This window comes from Podarcis filfolensis (genome assembly GCF_964270895.1).
Source record: "Podarcis filfolensis genome assembly, chromosome: 4".
In the NCBI taxonomy this organism is placed as follows: domain Eukaryota; kingdom Metazoa; phylum Chordata; class Lepidosauria; order Squamata; family Lacertidae; genus Podarcis; species Podarcis filfolensis.
The window spans coordinates 8,419,470-8,438,260 of record NC_139607.1 but is presented as its reverse complement, the minus strand read 5'-3'; the positions used below and the strand labels follow the sequence as shown (position 1 = coordinate 8,438,260).

The following is an 18,791-nucleotide window of genomic DNA, read 5'->3' as shown; positions in this document are numbered from 1 at the left end:
TTGGCATCCTTGAGTCCGTGGCCATCGCGGAAGAGACGCAGAGCGATGCAAGCCTCGCATCTCTGCCCTCTCCGCTCAGCCTGAACTGATGCCATCTGCCGAACGTGTGCGCTGTGGAGTCGAGGGATGTCCCTTTTACTTTCCCCTTTAAAGAGGCATGTTTAAAAATCCCCTCTCGGCTGTCAAGGAGCGGCGTCAGGGAGCGCCTTAAGGCACCGCTCTGGTCAGCGGCGAGCAGCAGCCAGCGGCTCCACCCGCGCGCCCTTGCGCGCTCCGGAGAGGGAAAGCTCTCTCGGCGCCTCCGTCGCCCAGCCCCATCGCTTCCCTGCGTGGATGGTCGCATATAGAGATGGTCCCGGGCACGTCCTGGACCGCAGGAAGGGCGCGGACGCTGCAAGAAGCAGCAGCGTGGTGCGCACCGAGTAGGTTTTCTTGGAGATCAATATCTCCGGGCTGCTTCCCGCGCGTAAAATAAAGTTCCCTGACATAAAGCGCAGCATCTAAGGTTCGCTCGAGAAAGAAGTTGGGGGGGGGGTTGACAGCAGAATCGCGCAAAGAGAGAGAGAGCTGGGCTGGGGGGAGGCTGGGTGAATAGCCGGAAGCTTAGGGCAAATCCCTTGCAGCATGGAGATTTCCTAAACACGACGCGCAAAAAGTTTCAAGGACCAGAGCCAAAGGAGAGCTCATTCAGACGACCACTTCCAACACGCGTTGGCCATTGATGCGTGGCTGAAAGACTTCTGACGCCTTTGTAAGTTGACACAAATGACCCGGGCGAGGATGAACCCCGCGGAATCGTTTGCTCGTCTGTATGAGCTCGGAACCAGGGCCTCGACGTGAGGAAGGGCCGTTTCTGAATTGGGCTTCCCCAGATTCGTCCACGCAGCAACCCGCTTCGCGCCTAAGGAAAGCTTACTCGCGAGGAAGCCCAACCGAGTTCAAAGGAACTTGCTTCTCGGCGAGAGCTGCGAGCTTTCAAAGGGCCGGGGCTCTAAGCTTCCTGCTACCGAAGGCGCTGAAAAGACTGAACTCCCCTCGGCCACGTCCAATTCGCAGTTTACATCCCCTTCAAGGAGCTTCCGGCCTGCCGGAACTTTAACACGACGTGTCTGCTCCAGCTCCTGGAGGCTTTTCCGCCCTGCAAACCATGTCTAAGGCTGCCATCCTAAGCAGACATTGAAACCCACCGAGATCCCCTTCAGATTAAACATGGTGTTTAGGATTGCGCTGCGCATTTATTTGGCACCACTTTTCGTTTGAGCGAAGGATCCGCATTTGCCCTGGGGCCTCCGGGCTTGCTTGTGTGTGTGTTTGTGTTTGCTTCAAATGATCTATAACGCCGATTGTTCCAAAGCGGATGCTGTTTGTGTCCAGCCTGTTTGTGGCGGGGGTGCTAATGCACTGTTTGATCGACTGAATTCGCAGTCATAACAATCTGGCAGTCTGGCCATAAGGAGTGGGCTCCAATTGATTTGCGTGAAGTCTGGAAACTCTACTGTTACTGGGGTCTCTCTCTCTCTCCTTTACCCCTGGGAGCATTATATACGGTCTCCGTTGGAGATGTGAGTTTTCCTCCCCAAGAGCTCTCTCCTTTTTTAAATAATATACATATATATCTATTTATTTACTCCTTCAGCAGATTGATGGAGACGCTTCCGAAGCACACTGGGCCCGCTGCCCTTACTAAAAATAAATCCAAAGCAGCCTAAAAGTCGTTTCAGATTCTTCCCCTGGCATCTCTCCTCCGCCAGCCCCCCCGCCCCCGCCCTGCAAAATCAAACCTTTTTGCTTTCAATTAGAATAAACATAATTAGAGAGCCGCCGTGCCTTGAATGGCAACCAGCCCTTTTGTATTTGTATTAAGCGTGTTATCTAGTCGTCCTGTCAACGACTAGAAGCCTCGGTGTATTTATAGAAGGGGAAGGCGGGGCTTGGTTCACCACCGCCGGGTAAGAAGTTCGAAGCCCAGCGGCTGCAGCCTCCGCAGAGTCAGGCTCTCCAAAGGCAGCGCACAGAATCACAGAATTGTGCAGTTGGAGGGGGCTCCTGTGGTCATCTAGTCCAACCCCCTGCGAGGCAGGAATTCAACATATTGGGAGCAAAGAAAATAACAAACAACAACATGCGCCTATCTTTTAAAATTACAATTTAAAAAATAAAAATACTACAATTACTTCACAATCCACAGGGCATCTCGTTAAGTCGTTTAAACCGCCCGCCCAGACACTCCCATTTCTCAACGTGGGACACGATCCAGCCCCTCCCGCAGAATCCCTGATAATACAGAGAAGCAGCATGTGGGAAAGGCAAGTTGCTTTGGCTGGATCGTGCCCACTTGTGGGACAACCCGGAAACTTGCATGCCAACTTTGTCCTGCACTTTGCCCGGTGCTGGGGGTCTACCTTACTGAGGCTACTCTGGAGTAAACGGTGGTTGGCGTTGCATCGCCTCTTTCCTTCCTAACCTCGCACTCCCAGGCGCACGCTGGGAACGCAGAATAAATACATCCGCTCTCTTTTTAAGGGCTATTGATCACAGGGCAAGATTCATGAGTCAGCCCCCCCCCCCCAGTTTTGAGAAATGGCTGGGTAAAGATCGGTCAATAGGCAGGAGGAAGGGGGCGAAGCATAATGGGGTCATTGTATTTCTCAGGAAAGGAGGGGAGGGGAGTCGAAATAAACAGGGGGAGAAAGTATATGGTAATGAATTTAAGAGGGGCACCCATCTCCCCCACCGCTTGCTTCGGTCTTCCTCCTTTCCTTTCCTAAAGCTGAGGGTTTTTTCGTCCGTCTGATGAGCTTAAATATTTCTTTCCCGCTAACGACAGAGGACGAAAGAAAGGAAGAAGTTGGAGAGGCGTGAGGAGGGGTGGGGGTGGGGAAGAGAGAGACAGGAGGAAATTGCGCCCCCGTTTATCTGCTGTCACTCAGGTGCGGTTAGAGCACTTAACGCGCCTCGTCTAATGCGCATCTTACGCGTCTCTCCGCGGCCCCGGGCTTCGTAAAGCAGCGCACTCTGGAGCAGGTGTTTTGGAAAGTAATAAATTAGGATCACTATCTATTCATCTGACTGTTTCCAGTGCGCATTGTTTATTCATCGAAAGGGTCAGAGGGAGTGATGGAGGGTGGGGGGGGAGAGGGGGGGGAGAGATTCTGCCCTGAACAAGCTGCGAGGAATAGAAGAGAAACCCAGCTTCAAACAATATTCCAGGAAAGAAATTAAAGACTTCTTAATTAGTGCAGCAATTAAGCTTTCTTGGTCGCATTTTAATCAGCAGAGGCCCTATCAAAGGACAAACAGAACGATTTGCAGGTCTTTGAATTTTAAACAGTCTTATTGATTTCAACACCATAAGTCTCCTACTTGACACACACGGAGAAAGTCCCCTTCTCACTTGGGCTACTTGGGAGTAAGGCGGACGGGCGAGGGATGCGCCTGCTGAGGGGGGAGAGGCTCTAGGGGAGACAGCAGGGAAGGGGAACCCTATTTTGAAGGGGCCGATGGGTAACAATAATTATAATGATAATAATAAATGAGCCTCGCCATGTTTTGAAGTGCGCCGCATAGCCACGCAATGTTATTGGTGGGTTTTGCGCTGCGTTAGCCTCTTAGTCCTAAACGCGCACAGTTGCGTCGAGACTGGACCAGTTTTGGAAGTTCGTGGACAAAAGGTCGTGGGAATGGCGTTTAGGTCCCGCGTGGCCAAGGCCAACCCCCACCCCCAACCCCAGATCCAGTAGTTTGCTGAGGAGTGCAGACTCCACGCATGAAGCTTCAAGAGAGCTTTGTTGGGGCTCTTCCTCCATTTCTTGGTTGTGTTCCCTTGGCAGCTTCAGGACTCTGGAGACCAAAGTTACTCGACTCACTCCGAGAACAGGAAGGTGAAGCGAGAAGAGAAGTCGCCCCTGGAAAGGAAAGAGTTACTGGGCTCGGGACTCGCAATTCACGTGTGTCCACTTTGCGCAGATTAAAAAAGCACCAGTGGTTACGCGAGAGAGAAGCCTTTCACACCAACTGCAGGATACTTTGATGAGGCCGAACCTGTGTTTCTGCGGCACTTATTTGCAAGGAACGATACTCAGGATTGTAGCCGGCAATGCTATTTATATGCATATTTCGGAATGAGTTGAGTTAAAGTGCCCTTGCTCCCTCATAGCTGTTCAGCAACATATGGGCAACCACAATGAACAAAAATTCACGTCTTTAGTCATACTTTAGCATTTATTTATTTATTTTATTTATTGTTCAGGTGGACTCTTTAAGGCAAATACATCTTTTCTTTCCAGTGGTTGCACTGGAATCAGAAAGAGGCAAATACAGAGTCTTAATTTTATGAAGGCAGGCTTGGCTATTATAGTCAACAGTCTTGCCATTGCAAAAGCAAGCTTGTTCGGCTTTTCCTTGTGCTTTTGATACCCAAGATTCCAGCCTTGAAATTACGACCCATTTCTTCAGTTTAAATAAAGTTTTAAAAGAGGTGCCTTAGAAACAGCAGGCCATGTTTTAAGAACACACCTTTTATTAATTAACCTGAAAAGCGAAGGTGCCCACTTCACACCACGTGTCTGTCTTGAGACACCTGTCACATGTTTAAATATTTGTTATTTAATATTCCTTTCTAAAGCTTGTTACAAACACTGGTGTTTCCATTCATTGAACAGACCAGGATGTAAATTTTAACTGCCACTGATTTTCAGTATTGTGTAGGACAAGTTAATACCTTGTACTTGTGTAGAACTTGGACAGCCTTCACAACATTTCAAATCCTGTGGCTGCAATCTGTGGCTGTGACTCAGAAGTAAGTCCCCCTGAACACAGGGGGGCTTAGAGTAAACATATATATGACTGAGCTGTACACCATTAACTTTTACAGCAACCCTGTAAGGTAGGTGAGAATGATTGTCTCACCACTGTAGATCTCCCATAGTGAAATTGCTGAGGCTTATACAAACTGATTGAAGGGTCTCAATTCCACTGGACTTGCTGTCATGCAAAGGTGTAAAGAAAGCAGCCAAAATAATTTAACGCCTACAAAACACCCATGGATTTAAATACTTTATTGCTATTGGTACTCACGTACTTTAAAAGGACCACTCTTCTCCTCTCCAAGATATTTTAATCAATTATTTGTCCTTAAGTGAAGATTATGGAACATACATATAAAATAATACACATAGAAAATGGTTCTGTAATCAGACTGCAGTTGCTGCTTAAGATCCTTTGTACTCCTAAGCCAATTTATCAGCATGACACATTGATTTCAATACAACTTAGTATAAAGAACACATGACTATTTCCTATACAAGTATGACTTCCATGTAGGAAAAGCCATATGCAAATGTATGTGCACTTTTCATTTGTGCTATCAGAAATTTGTTATCCGGGGAAGCTGTAGTCAGCCACAGAATCTCAAATGTGTGCACAACCCATGCAGCAAAGCGGACATAGGCAGACTGAGGAATATGCAGGTATGAACCAGGCACACAGGCCTTCCTCACAAAATAACTGCAGGCAGCCTCAAGTGGTGCTTTGCATGTGTGAATGAGTCTTCACATATCAAGCAACACAGGCAGATCTTTCAAATAATCTCAAATGCAGTGCTTTTCAATGGCATCAGCTCACAATATATTGAGCCAGGAGTCACATAGGGGTGGTTTAGGCTGAGGTCCTAAACTCACTTACCTGGGAGTAAGTCCCATTCAAAACAATAGAGTTTACTTCTGAATAAATGCATATGGGTCACCATGGCTATTCATTAAGCCCTGTTGTAGCATATTTTGTATGATGGGAAGCAGGCCCAAACTTCAGGAATAAGTTGGAATCAGTGCATTTTCAAATGACACATGGTACAACCCAATACTCGATATATTTTCTGTTCCTTAAAGGGGGGAGGGAGATCTCAAATATTGGGAAAGTTTTACATACACCTATACATGAAATTTACACAAGTCTGAAATCACCCTTGGTGACATTCTTGTGGTACTGGACATACTCCCCACCAGGAAAAGGATGTTAAATGCTGGACAGAACATCTGGTATGAGCCTGAGTTCTCAGTATAAGAAAGCATGCAATCTAGATGCTTTCAGGTGAAGTGAACCAGCCTCCAGCCAAGACATTGCACCCACACCTTGAACAGTACTACACTATTATGCCAATAAGGAAAAACAACCCTTTTAAGCATCTCTCAATGATTTCAACCTTAGCTGAAAATGCAAAGCCTGAGGGTTGGCTTCTGGCCTTATTTTCCTAATGAGTAATTGTTTCCTAGAGATGGAAGTTTTTTTTAAAAAAACCAAAACTTTACAAATTCCTCTTCAGCCACACATTTTGCTTTTTAAAATGTGTCATCTAGCTTCAGGAAAATGCTTTTTTTTTTCAGCGGAGTCTCCCTCTCAGTAGGTCCCAAAATTGTTTAGCAGAGAAGCAAGCTCTTTACTACGCAGCCTGCTTGTGTCGCTTTTAATAGCCATAAACAATTGGGCCCTAAGGGAAGTATTGATTCTCCTTTCAGACTTGTGAAAGAGAAGGCTTTGGGCTTGGTTGGCACTGCTCCGAGCGGTGTCACCCCCACTACTTCTCTGCCCTTATTGGCTTCGCCACCCGCGTGGCAAAACTCCAGCGGACTCCACTAAGCAGAAGAGCGCAGGCCAAGGGCCCCAGTCATTCATCGGCTGCAGGCAGGGCGCAAAAGAGATGCTTGAGAGTCCTGCTGCTTTCGGTGGAAGAGCGAGAGGTGTCTCCACGAGACGGGGCGCGCGATCCAGGCGAAGCGCAAGGCACCTCGCCATCCCCATCGCATCAATGGGGCGAGCGAGATGTAAGCACGTGCGCAGCCTTCCGCTGAGCACCAGCAAGGGCTCACCGGCCAGACACTTAGTTTTGAGCGCATCGCACGCCAGATCGCTCACCCCCGTTTGAGCCCGGCAGCGCGAGGGCCAGAGTCATATAAAACACGCAGGCTTCTTTCTAGTCCGATTCTGCGCAGGTTCACTCCCAAGTAAACACGGCGCCGCTCCTTCCAAAGAGATCTCAGCCCGGATCAGGCGGCGGTGCCACCTGTTGATGGGACAGCGCCGTCTGCGTAGACTTCGCTCTGCTTAGGAAACGTTTGCAAAGTTACTTCACCTCTAGTTCAAAGCAGCGCTCGGTAATTCCTTCCCCCCCCCGCCGCCCCCGCGGCAATAATAGGGACACAAGACAATCAGAGGAGCCGTCAAAATACAGGCGAAGAAAGAGACAGACACACATTCAAATCGGAGGTTCTGTACTTCTGAAAACGCCTCGGTGTAAAGGAAGAGGGGGGGATATCGGGGGGGGGGAGAGACTCGCTGGTTCAGTTTATTGGCGAACATCTGCCCCCTTCTATATGTCTACCCCGCCAGCTTTTTTGCTTTGAGAATCCCTTCCCACAACATATGTTATTTCTCAACTGCATTAAATGTAAGTACCTTGGGCTCTTTGATCCATAAATGCCTGTTATTTCCCGGAAATGCTATATATATCTGTAGTTCTATCCCCTTCTTTCTTCTCCGTGCGCTTCGCGTTTCATCCCAGCCCTTCGCACAACAAAGAGCTCTAAGGAGCGGTAATTATGACGCTTCCCTTCCCACTCCGAGCAGCGTTAATAAACAAATATGCAACTTCCAGCCTCTCCCCCCCCCCAACTCGCTCTCTGCAATTGTTTACTATCTTCAAAGGACTGGAGTGTACAAATGAAAGCATGTTATCCCCCCCCCCCCCACACTCCGATCCTTCCACCTCGCTTTTGAAACGGGGTTATGTTTTTGCAAGTAAGTCCTAAGTGACACTTAGGAAAACAGGAGCGCTGTGGCTTCGCGAGCTACTTTTCCCTTACTTAAAGAAAATTAAAATCTTTTGGGCCCTTCGTGTCTTGCACCAACCGCTTGTCCCTGGGTCAATTTTAGAGCGTGTTCTCCATCAAACTCGTGTTGACAAGCGTGTTGCTTCTCTTTCTCCCCCCCCCCCCGCGTACCGTTGGGGGAGGGGCGGGAGAAAGCGGGGGGGGGGAAGAGTGGGAATTGGAAAATTACAGAGCTCACCTCTGATGGGATGAAACGTGAAACATGCAATCTAACGGTTTCTGGAGAGGAGGAGGAGGAGAGATCTCCCCGTGCATCTCGCTTCCCCTCTCCCTCCGGCTCTTGGCTTCCTGGTTGGATAATTTAGGTTAATGCCCGCCGCCGCGCGGGTGCGGGAGAGGCTGGGGCGCGCTTCAAAGGGGCATTTCAAGTTGCCGGAGCTCCGCCCCTTTCTCTGTACCGTGTGACAACAACAACTCGTCCACGTCCAGAGAAGCGAGGAGAAGAGGCTGGCAGCCGCGGGAGCAGCAGCAGCAGCAGCAGCAGCAGCAGCCGGCGCTTCGCTCCAGCCTCCCGCGCGCACCTCCACGTTCCTCCTCCTCTTGCTCCGCGTCCCGGCGAGAGCGAGCTCACAGCTCCAGCCCCGCACCGGCAGCCCGCCTCCTTCCTCTTTTTAACTAGGTGCTAGTGAGGAAGAGGGGAGGGGGGGGGGCGGAGAAGAAGAAGAAGAACCGGCAGCAGCAGCGAGAGAAGAGACGCGCCACAAACCCAGCTCGCCCCTCTCCTGCGCCTTCGTCTCCCCTGGCGCGCCTCCTCCTCCTCCTCCTGCGCCACCACTTTCCAAAGCGGACTTCTCCTTCCTTCTCCTCACAGTTGCTGCCGGGACGCTCCCCCCCCCCGCCAGCCTCTTTCCTCTCTCTCTTTCTGCGCCCCCCACGCGCACTTTTCCCGCTCCCCCCCCGCCCCCAAACGTGGCTTTTTAAACCCTCTCCGCGGTGCGCGCGAGGGAGCCAACTTTCCTCCCGTTCCCCCTCCCCGCATAAACAAACACAACTGCCGCCTCCCGCCTCTTTCTCCACTCCGCTTATTTTGCGCCCCCCCTGCCCACTTTTCCGTGAAGGGGGTGGGGTGGGGGTCGGGCTGAGGCTTCTGCTGCTCCCGCCTCGCCGCCTCATGCGGCCATGGCCGCCCCGGCTCCCCTGATCCCGCCGGCGCAGCTGGTGCCCCCTCAGCCGCCCATCTCCACCTCGGCCGCCTGCACCGCCACCACCAGCACCAGCACCTCGTCGGCCGCCTCCCCGCCGGCCGCAGCCGCCTCGGCGGTAGCAGCGGCGGCGGCGGCGGCAGCCTCGTCGGGGGCGGCCAGCCTGTTCCGGACGGAGCCCGTCGCGGCGGCGGCGGCGTCCGCCACAGCCGCCTCCAGCAACGGAGGCGGGGAGAGCAATGGCAGCGCCAGCTTGGGCACCGGCAGCGCTTCCAGCGGAGGAGCCTCCAGCGCAGGCGGAGCAGGGGGCGGCGGCGGCGGCCCCCCGCCTGCGCCCAGCGCGGGCACCTCTGCCGGCGTCGGCGTGCCGGGCAAGCCGGTGTACTCGACCCCTTCCCCGGTGGAGAACACGCCTCAGAACAACGAGTGCAAGATGGTGGACCTGCGGGGCGCCAAGGTGGCCTCGTTCACGGTGGAGGGCTGCGAGCTGATCTGCCTGCCTCAGGCGTTCGACCTCTTCCTCAAGCACCTGGTGGGCGGCTTGCACACCGTCTACACCAAGCTCAAGCGCCTGGAGATCACGCCCGTCGTCTGCAACGTGGAGCAGGTCCGGATCCTCAGGGGCCTGGGCGCCATCCAGCCCGGCGTCAACCGCTGCAAGCTCATCTCCAGGAAGGATTTCGAGACCCTCTACAACGACTGCACCAACGCAAGGTAAGCGCGTGCAGAAGAGGCGGAATAAAAGCGAAAAAGAAAAAGGCGGCGAAGAGAAAGGAAAGGGGGGTGGGAAATAGCGTGCGCCCCTCTGGAGCGCTTTGCGCAGCTTCTAAAAACACCCCGCCGAGCTCCTCTCTCTAATAAATACACACACACACACTTTCTTGCTCAGAGCGCCTCTAGGGCGATCTCTGCCTCTTCTGCTGCTGCATGTAAACACGTGCAGCTCAGTCCTGAACATGTTTGGCTCAAAAGTTCAGCGGGACTTACAGACCGGTTTATGTGGAAGTGACCCTCCACTTTAGTTTGCTTGGGCTTGCTCCCAGGTAAGTGGGTGCAGAAGTGCAGTTCTGCTCCCTTGAAAGCAAGCTCAGGATTGGAGCCTTACTAAAATGAAATGGAAACCTGACCCTTTTCTGTTGCCACTTTGAAGTCTCCCGCCCCCCTCTGTCAATCTCCTTTGGAAGGGGAAAAGGAAGGATGACACGCTTTTAATATAGAGGTGAGCACACAGGCCCAGTGTTTAGTTGGCAGATGCCCAGGGTTCCAACAGATGCATGGAAGTCCAAGTTCCTTGCCCCCAGATATTGCACAAGTGTTGTCACTGGGTGGGGGAAGTAAGACACCTGCACAAGGGCACCTTTTCAATCCAGTTTGCAGCTGTTGAGGAAGGCACGCTCCAAATAAGGCACACAATAGGACTTGGGAATCTTCACACACTGACAAAAAGTTTCAGAATTGAGTTCTTTAAGCTGTGACAACACTTCATCCCATCCTTATCAGTAAGACGTTACTAATCTTCTGACTGTAAAGTCTTTTATTAAAAGCCTCAAATCTTCTTCAATTTTTGCAACCTGATCTTTGCCCATTTTTATAGTAAAGAAGTAGATTAGCCTAGAGAGCAAGGAGAAGGGAGCGAGGAGTGGGTGGGTGGGGGGTTTGTTTATTTCAGGGCACCCATATGCACTTTCCCATCCTATGCACCTATGCCTAGAAATATATGTATCTTTTGAAAAGCACCAGTAGCACTGCTGCCAGGCAGCTTAAGCAGGCCTTACTGATGTCAGTGTTTCACAACACAGAGAACCATTTAACTGTGGTGTTGATTTGAGTTAAGGACTGATAGGAGTTAAGTAGTAACTTAGACATAATAAATAACCCTCTCTAGTCAGGTTTTAAAAAGTAGGACTTTGTGTACTGCTTTGATGCATGCTTATGCAGAGTGAAGACTTAATTTTGAGTGACGCTGGACAAACCATCATTATTAGGATGTGTGATTTATTTATTCAGAATATGACCCACCAGATATGCATAGGTTTATGGGAAGCTCTGAGCGAATACCATTTTTTCTGCAAACAATTGCCATCCTATACTTTTTTCAGGTTGCTTTGCTTGTGCAAACATAGCTGATGACACGACACCCTGGGCAGTTGGAAATAGAGAAAGGACCTTTGTAGTAGCAAAGTGGATTTGACTGAAGAGGGAGCTGTAGTGGAAGAACTGAATTTAAAACATGAGGGCAAAAGAATGCTCATAGAGACACCATGATTTGAAAAAAATCAAGAAAAAAGTGTGATATAAATCAAGTCTATATTTTTCTAATTTACACATTTTCTCACTAAGCATGCATAGTACCTGGGAGCATGACCCAGAGTCTGATCATACAATTCACATGCCTTTCTCATAATATGTCTCTATTTATAGATGGGGAGCAAGCATGCTATTTATAATTTCTAATGGGTTCTCTCTTTACATATGTAAGGATGCTAAGCAAAACCACTTACTTGGAGACTTAAGTGCCAACTACTTTCCACAAGCCAGGTTGGGCAGAAAGGTTTCTCCATGAAATAGAAATAAAAGGTTGTTCAGTTCACAGTCTAAATAGTCCTAATTTTCATATTAGTTTCTGCCATATAAAAAGTGGCACATATTTTTGCCCTGATTCAATTTTAAGATAAAGAATGTGCACTTGGAATGTGCATATTGGTATTAAATTCAGATTTAATTTTAAACTAGTTTCAGTATAACTGAATCAAATGAAAAGAGTCAGTTGTGGGTTTCTTGAGTTGGTGATCAGATGAGTTATCCTTCTACAATTAAATGGTCACATGTATGCACACACAACAAAACCTTCTTTCCAAGTTTAACATCTGTAAAACATGCTGAAATTATGTAGTAAAAAGCAGGAACATTTTGTCCTGATACATCTTTAGTTCTTCTGAATAAAAAGGAAATTTAAAGCTTCTCTTAAAGGAAAGATGCTTGGGATGGTAGATTGTAAAATGGGCCTTGTCTTTTTAGTTGTGCTTATCAGATTTGTTTTGTTTAATATACCCCTGTAGTCTTTAGTTAACTTGTGGAAGAAAACAATTGGGAAATACCCATTTCCAAGTAAACGAGACAGTTCTATTTCCTCATTATTTTGCTGGTTAAAACTTTGTATGACTCAAAAGTCAAATGAGCAGAAGTTTGCCCAACACGAACCTACTAGTTTTTTTTAAAAAGCTTTTTCTATGGAACCTCGCTGTGTTTGTGTGTGTGTGTGATTGTGTAGAGCCAGTGCTGTTAAACCAGAAAAAGTTTACCAAGTGCGAAGTAATTACATAAATTTTGTCAAGAGGTGCACAGTTACCTCTTCTCACGCCACCAGACTTTTCATGCCACAGTTGTTCTTTAGACATCTGCAGATAGCCCAGAACCCAACCTTGTTTCAGAGTTTAGGAATTAGGTAGTGAAGAAGATACCCCTCTCCTCCACTGGAGATTATTCTACTGAGGAAAGAAGAGAGGATGGGATTTGCTTGGCACAAGAGAGGAGTGGGTGGGGCTGGGGTAGCAAAGGAAGGGGGATGAAATCTGTCAAAAGAGGACATTCCTATTGTTGAAAATAACAAACCCCTTTAGAACAGAAAGTTCAAGTCTGAGGGCATTAGCACTGATTCTGTTAGTTTTAGGATTCAGGGGTTGGAACTGGGGCGGAAACTCCTGATACGGTTCAAAACAAAAAAAATAACAATATGGAAACAGTTGTGTGTGAATAGCAGTGTGGTTGAGAGACTTGATTTCTCAGCTGAGAATCCTGAGACTTTTTCAGACAGCTGCGTGTGAAACTTTAGATCAGGTTTTCTAAATCGTTTCCAGTTAACACTTTCCCCTCTTTGAAGATGTAGAATCTCTACACTTTAATATTTTCTTCTTATATTGGGGGTTATTACGATGCAGCAGTACGTTTAGGGTTAACCCCTCTGACTTCTCATCTTGTTATTTTACTGCACTTCGTTATGGCTGTGTTTTCCCCCTCACTGAATTAAGTTAGAATAGTAGAGACACTTTTTAAAGGGAGAGGCAAAGAGCACAGTAGGGACCCCTCCATTTTTACACTAAAAATTGAGAGGTTAGAATGCTCAGCTGATTAAATCAAATATCCTAGACATAAGTGAAACATCACAACATTAGCAGTGCAATCCGGGGCATGTCTCCTCAGAAGTAATCTCCATTGGGTTTCAAGACTTCCAGAAGAGTGTGCATAGGATTGTAGCCTAACAGGTGTAAGCAACATTGTTTGTGAGTCTATATATGTTTGTGGGTCAAGTCCCTGGACTTCCACATACCTGCAACATGATTGTGGAACAAGCAGCACAATCCTATGTAAGTTTTCTCCAAGTTCCAGTGAGGTGTTCTGAGGATTGCAGCCAAAAAGGAGGTGGCTTACTGCCTCTTTCTGTGATTTTGAGTGCTTGTTTTATTGTAAGTCAGCATGGCGAAGGATTAATTTCAATAAGAGTGAAGCTGATAAACCGTCGTTTCTGTAAGCTAAGCAAATAAGTTTATTGAAAAACCCTTCAGTAAACATGTACAAATGAAGCAGTATTTTTCAATACGTCAAGGGCAAACGGTTGCCTCATCAATTTGTGGTACTGTTCTTTAAAAATTAATTTCTCCCTTTTTGTTACTTTTCATTTGCACACAAACATCCCTGCCTATCTACGTTCCTTTTGGAAACTAGCTGTCTCTCATCACTGAGTTATCTAAAATACATTTTTATGTAAAAAAAAAAAGCATTTATGGGTGAGATAAAATGTAACTTCAAAGCAAATATATTATTGTTATGTACACATCTCAGCAAGCTGACAACCTTGGTCAACATCTTTTTTGGGTGGCTGTGGTTGGAGGGAGTTGATGATGCTAACCATTTAGTCAAGGCTAATATACTGTTTAATCAAATGATATTTCAAAAAAGCTATTAATTTGTTGTGAATAATAAACCAATTTGGTTTCCCTTAATAAGTTTTGATTCATTAGTCATCAGTTGCTGTGAAGTACTTAAATCAACTTATCTGTATGAAAAGCGACATCTTTTTTAAAAGAGAAGCCATGTGGCTTATAAAGAAAGTGTCTGATTTACAACGTCTTATTTACGCAAAGTGCTTGTACTTACCTGAATTATCTGCGCTGTAATATATTGCTTTCTTTTAGAAAGGACATAAGGCTATTTTTTGAATATTACTAACAGATGCGGATTAGAAAAATAATTGCATTTTAACACAGATTTCTGAATCGCAGTGTATTTCCTAGACAAATATTTCCATGATGCCAACTAGGCATTAAGTTTCTTTTCTTAATGTGCCTCTGAACTGTATGCCCTTTGGCTCTAGACACTTGTATGATTCTATGTAGTAGTTTAGTCCCAAAAAATAGTGCAAAGATCATTTTCCGTAGATTAGGTTTCTGTCAGAGGCTGTTGTTAAGGGCAGAACAATTTCTCTCTTTTTTAATGTAAGCAAGGGATGATGATATGAATGCATATTGTGCAATCCGAATAATATTGGAGCAGAATAGAGTTGGCTTTGGTCAATTAAAAATGTGTAGGAACTAAGAAATGACCAGCAACAGAACAGGTAGGAAACAGTGATGAAAAATCAGACTAGGTGGCAAATATCAAATGGTCAGATCAGTCAGCAGAGCACACATGGTAAAAGCACTTAGATTTAAGCCAGTTTACAACCTAGTACTAAGTAGGCTTACTTGGAAACATGTTCCACCGAGTTCAAAAGGGACTTTTACTCCATATAAGCAAGGGTGCTTAGAATTGCAGTCCTACGGATACCATCAGTCCCCGGTACAAGTTAAGTTCCTAAATCCAAATTCTCTGATTTAATTAGTTCGTGGGTTGAGGCTGGCTGTCAGCTTTCATGAGTGATGACTGAAACAAACGCCAATGTTTTGCAGCTAGGCTTAATTCTCTGGCTGCTAGATTTACTAATTCATCTCAGAACTCTTGGTGTTTTCTCCTAAAACATAATCATCTTCATCTTTAGCAACCCTTTGGTTGGCATAGCTTTTGGATGAGCCCCTGTGTGAATATGGATTTGTTCCCTAACCTTTTGCTGATCTTACAAGATGCTATTCAATGGGTACACCGACAGGCAAAGTAAAAGTGAAGAATTGCTAGTGACGTTCGCAAGTTCTTTTTGTAGGAATGAGAACTAATGGCTTTTGGAGTACAGCATACCAGGAGGTCACACACAAATAGGTCTGTCTTCCCAAAGCTTTGCTGGAAAAAAATATGCAAGAGGAGCCAATATTAGATAATATTTCTTTTCTGCATGACACACTTTAGTGAATTTTCCCACTTTTTTATTTAAAAGTTAGATCCCCTCTCTATGTAAATAGTACAGTACAGTCAAATGTATATAATTCATGGAATGGGCATTTTATCCTGCAGCACACTTGCTTAAAAATTGTGTGTGTTCCAAGATTTACAAAGACCTTAAAGGGCAGCATTTAAAGGATAATAATGATTTCAAAACTCTTGCTTTCTAAAATATAGAGTATAGAAATGCTTTGTCATCAGAATCACAATTCCTTACAGTACTTGTAGGCTTGGATCCAGACTTGAGTTTAAAGTAGATCCATTGAAATTATTTTATTCACTTATACTTCATGTTAGACAACAAACTTGAGTCCCATTGATTTCAAGGGTTCTACTCTCAGTATGATGAGAGTCCGGATCCAACTGATAGTACAGTAGGTGCTATATAATTTCCCCCCGTATTGCACAACACTTATGGATGCAGAATACAGAGAAGTGTATGTGATTATAATGTTAATCAAATATTTGATTTTCACGTTGATATTTAGTCTTTTCCTAGTTTGTACTTACCAGATTGCAGTGATGTAAATATTATTTGTTTGAGAGACTTGGTTGCAGAATTCCTTTTTGACTCACTCAGGTGATTAGCTTAAATTATATGGTTTATAGCCATCATTTTGCAAGTAGAAATAGCTATATTTATTAATAATGACATCAGCTTGTTATACAAATGGGAGTTATTGCTTGCTTATATTTATAGTTATTATTTTTAAAAAGCAAATTTAATTCTGTGAAACTGCTACAACCTAATATATTTAGAAGAAATAAGAGACACACAGTTGCTTGTTACTTATAAATTCTTGCTTTAACTTCTCATGCAAATCTCAACGCCACATTGCACTTCATATTTGTAAATCTCATGATATTTTTACAGGGCAAGATATCTACTTGTGTTACTAAAAGTTATTTAATAATACTGACTTCTAATGAATGTAGATTTATTGATATTGAAGGCCATTGATATTTAGGTCAAATATGAAATGCAGTAGACTGCAAATGACAATGCAACAATCTTGTGCATTAAAATGTTGAGGCAAATAATAACACTTCTAGTTCTATTCCTGTTTTTTGATTGTGGGAAATCAAAATATTCAGATCTCCGATATGTGGAATTTACCTTGCATAATTTTGCAGTAAATTCTTGCACTACTTGAATGTTTACATAATCAGTGAGGATAAATTGTGTGGCATATATTCTGAAATAGCTGTCAACAGAAGTTTGTTTTCTGCTATTTAATATTGGTCTTGTATTGCTTGTCCTTTTTTTGTTAGTGCTTTAATATATCACTCAAAATTCCTCTGATTCATTGTCTGAAATGTGTTGCATATGTGTCATGCATGGTTTGTAACGTATGACAGAAGTGGAGAAATTGCATCATCTAAGATTGCTTGCTTTTCCTTTGGAGCTATTGTATTGATTTATAAACTTACCATAGCAATGGCTAGGTCAGGTAAGTGTGATTCTTGAACACACATGCAAGACTGTTTTTTTTTAGAAATGCAGATATTTCTCTCTGAAGGTAAGGATGTAGGGGAAATGTTGAATTCCACACAAGAAAATTAGTTAGTTAGAAATATCAGGAACAAGTCAGTCCAATATCTCAAACATTCAACTGTCAGTTTTAAGCCACAGGGCCGATACAAATGTTATGTTCAAATTGGCTTTGTTCGTCATTAGTTATTTAAAGCATCTAACTTTTTTCATCTGCTTTACATTGTAATCGTGATTTTAAAATGCTTCCATGCATATCTTTGGCAGGCAAGTCCTGTTCATGGACAGATCCTCACCCTCCAAAAATAATCTCTACTTGTGCATACTGAAACAGCAATATAATGTGGGCTGAGAAAACAAAAAAATGATGACAGGTTTTAAGTTGCCTAAATACATGCCTATGTGACAAAGAGTAATTTACAAAAAGTCAATATCTGCCAGGCAACAAATCTAGATATTTCTTGAGGGCCTATTACAAATAAGCTTCTCTTTCTCTCTCTCTCTCTCTCTCTCTCTCTCTCTCTCTCTCTCTCTCTCCAGTGTTTTATCAAAGTGAGTTTACGAACTCGACTATATCCTATGAATGCTCATTTGAGTGTTCCTTTTTTTTTTTTTTTTAAAAATGAGTCTCATATCGTAATACTGATACATTTTCTGTTCATCAGCCTGACTCATTCCTGTTAAATTTAGACTTAATTCCTATTTAACTGTACATTGTGTCAACCGTGTTGTAATCTTTGTTATGAATTTTGTGAAGAATGGAGAATATGTGAAAAAGCCTGCTATGCTATAAATGCATATAGTACCTGGAAGTAAGTCCCGTTGAACTCAGTGGAACTTAACTCCTGAATAGACATGTATCGGATTGTACTGTAATCGTGTTTTCTAGGTTCAGTCAGGCTCCATATTTCCAGCCCTGTTAGAAATGACAGGTGTTTTGTGTGTGTGTGTGCTAACAATAGATTTCTACGCATATGTCAAGCATTGCAGAACTGCAGTGATGGTGTAACTTTCGTTTGATGATGTGTCTTTAATATTTTCAAAAGTTTTTAAATGGTTTGTTAGCAGGACTGTGATATCCTTTCACTGGCATCGGTCAAACCTAATATTAACTATTCATTTTTAAATGAGTTTTCTGTAATAAAAGCAGATCTTCGGTTCCAAACTTAATGGGACATGGAGTGGTCTTCAACTAGATTTTACTCAGAGTAGACCCACTGAAATTCGTGAACACAGCTAAGTTGGGTCATTTAATAATATCAGTAGGTCTTCTCTGAGTAAAACTTGACTAGCATGCATGGGTTGAACCTGTCATTTGGGATCCTTGAATTGTTTACTCTTTTACAGTTCTCATTGGTCTAATTTGGGACATTAAATCCCATTGGAGTCTGGAATATTTTTCAACACACTGTCTTTAAGGACCACAGTTTTAAGAAGAAGCCTGCTAGATCAGACCGAAGGACCATGTGGTTCAGCATTCTCTTCTCACAGTGGCTAACCAGATGCCTATGGGAAGTCTGCAAGAAGTGTTTGAGCCCAACAGCCTCAGTTGTGCTCCTCAGTAACTGGCATACAGAGGGAGACGGCCTCTCACCTTGGAGGTAGCACAGAGCCATCCTGCATAGCCATGTCTTCCTTGAACTTGTCTAAAGCAGGGGTAGCCACTGTGGTTCTCTTCATCTGTGGTGGGGCTACAACTCCCATCAGCCCCAGCATGGCCAGTTGTCAGGGGTGATGGGAGTCGTCCAACAACGTCTGGAGGGCACCGCGTTGGCTACTCTTGGCCCACCAGCTTTTAAAGGCATCCAAGTTGGCAGCTACCACTGCACGGCAAATTCTGTCATTTAGCTACTCTCTGTGTGACTCCCTGTTGCTTCTGCTAAACCTTCCAGCACGGGCCATTGT

General features: G+C 45.2%; 1 protein-coding gene across 11 annotated transcripts in view; it reads left to right on the top strand.

Annotated features, from left to right (window-relative positions):
• The first annotated feature begins 8,982 nt into the window (after positions 1-8,982).
• DACH1 (dachshund family transcription factor 1) overlaps positions 8,983-18,791 on the top strand; it is a 354,384-nt gene continuing 344,575 nt past the window's right edge. For all 11 annotated transcript variants that reach the window (XM_083610651.1, XM_083610650.1, XM_083610659.1 and 8 more), the window contains exon 1: positions 8,983-9,739. In XM_083610651.1, the coding sequence (XP_083466777.1) occupies positions 9,003-9,739 (737 nt within the window). In that variant the 5' untranslated portion in view covers positions 8,983-9,002. The remainder of the gene's footprint in view (positions 9,740-18,791) is intronic.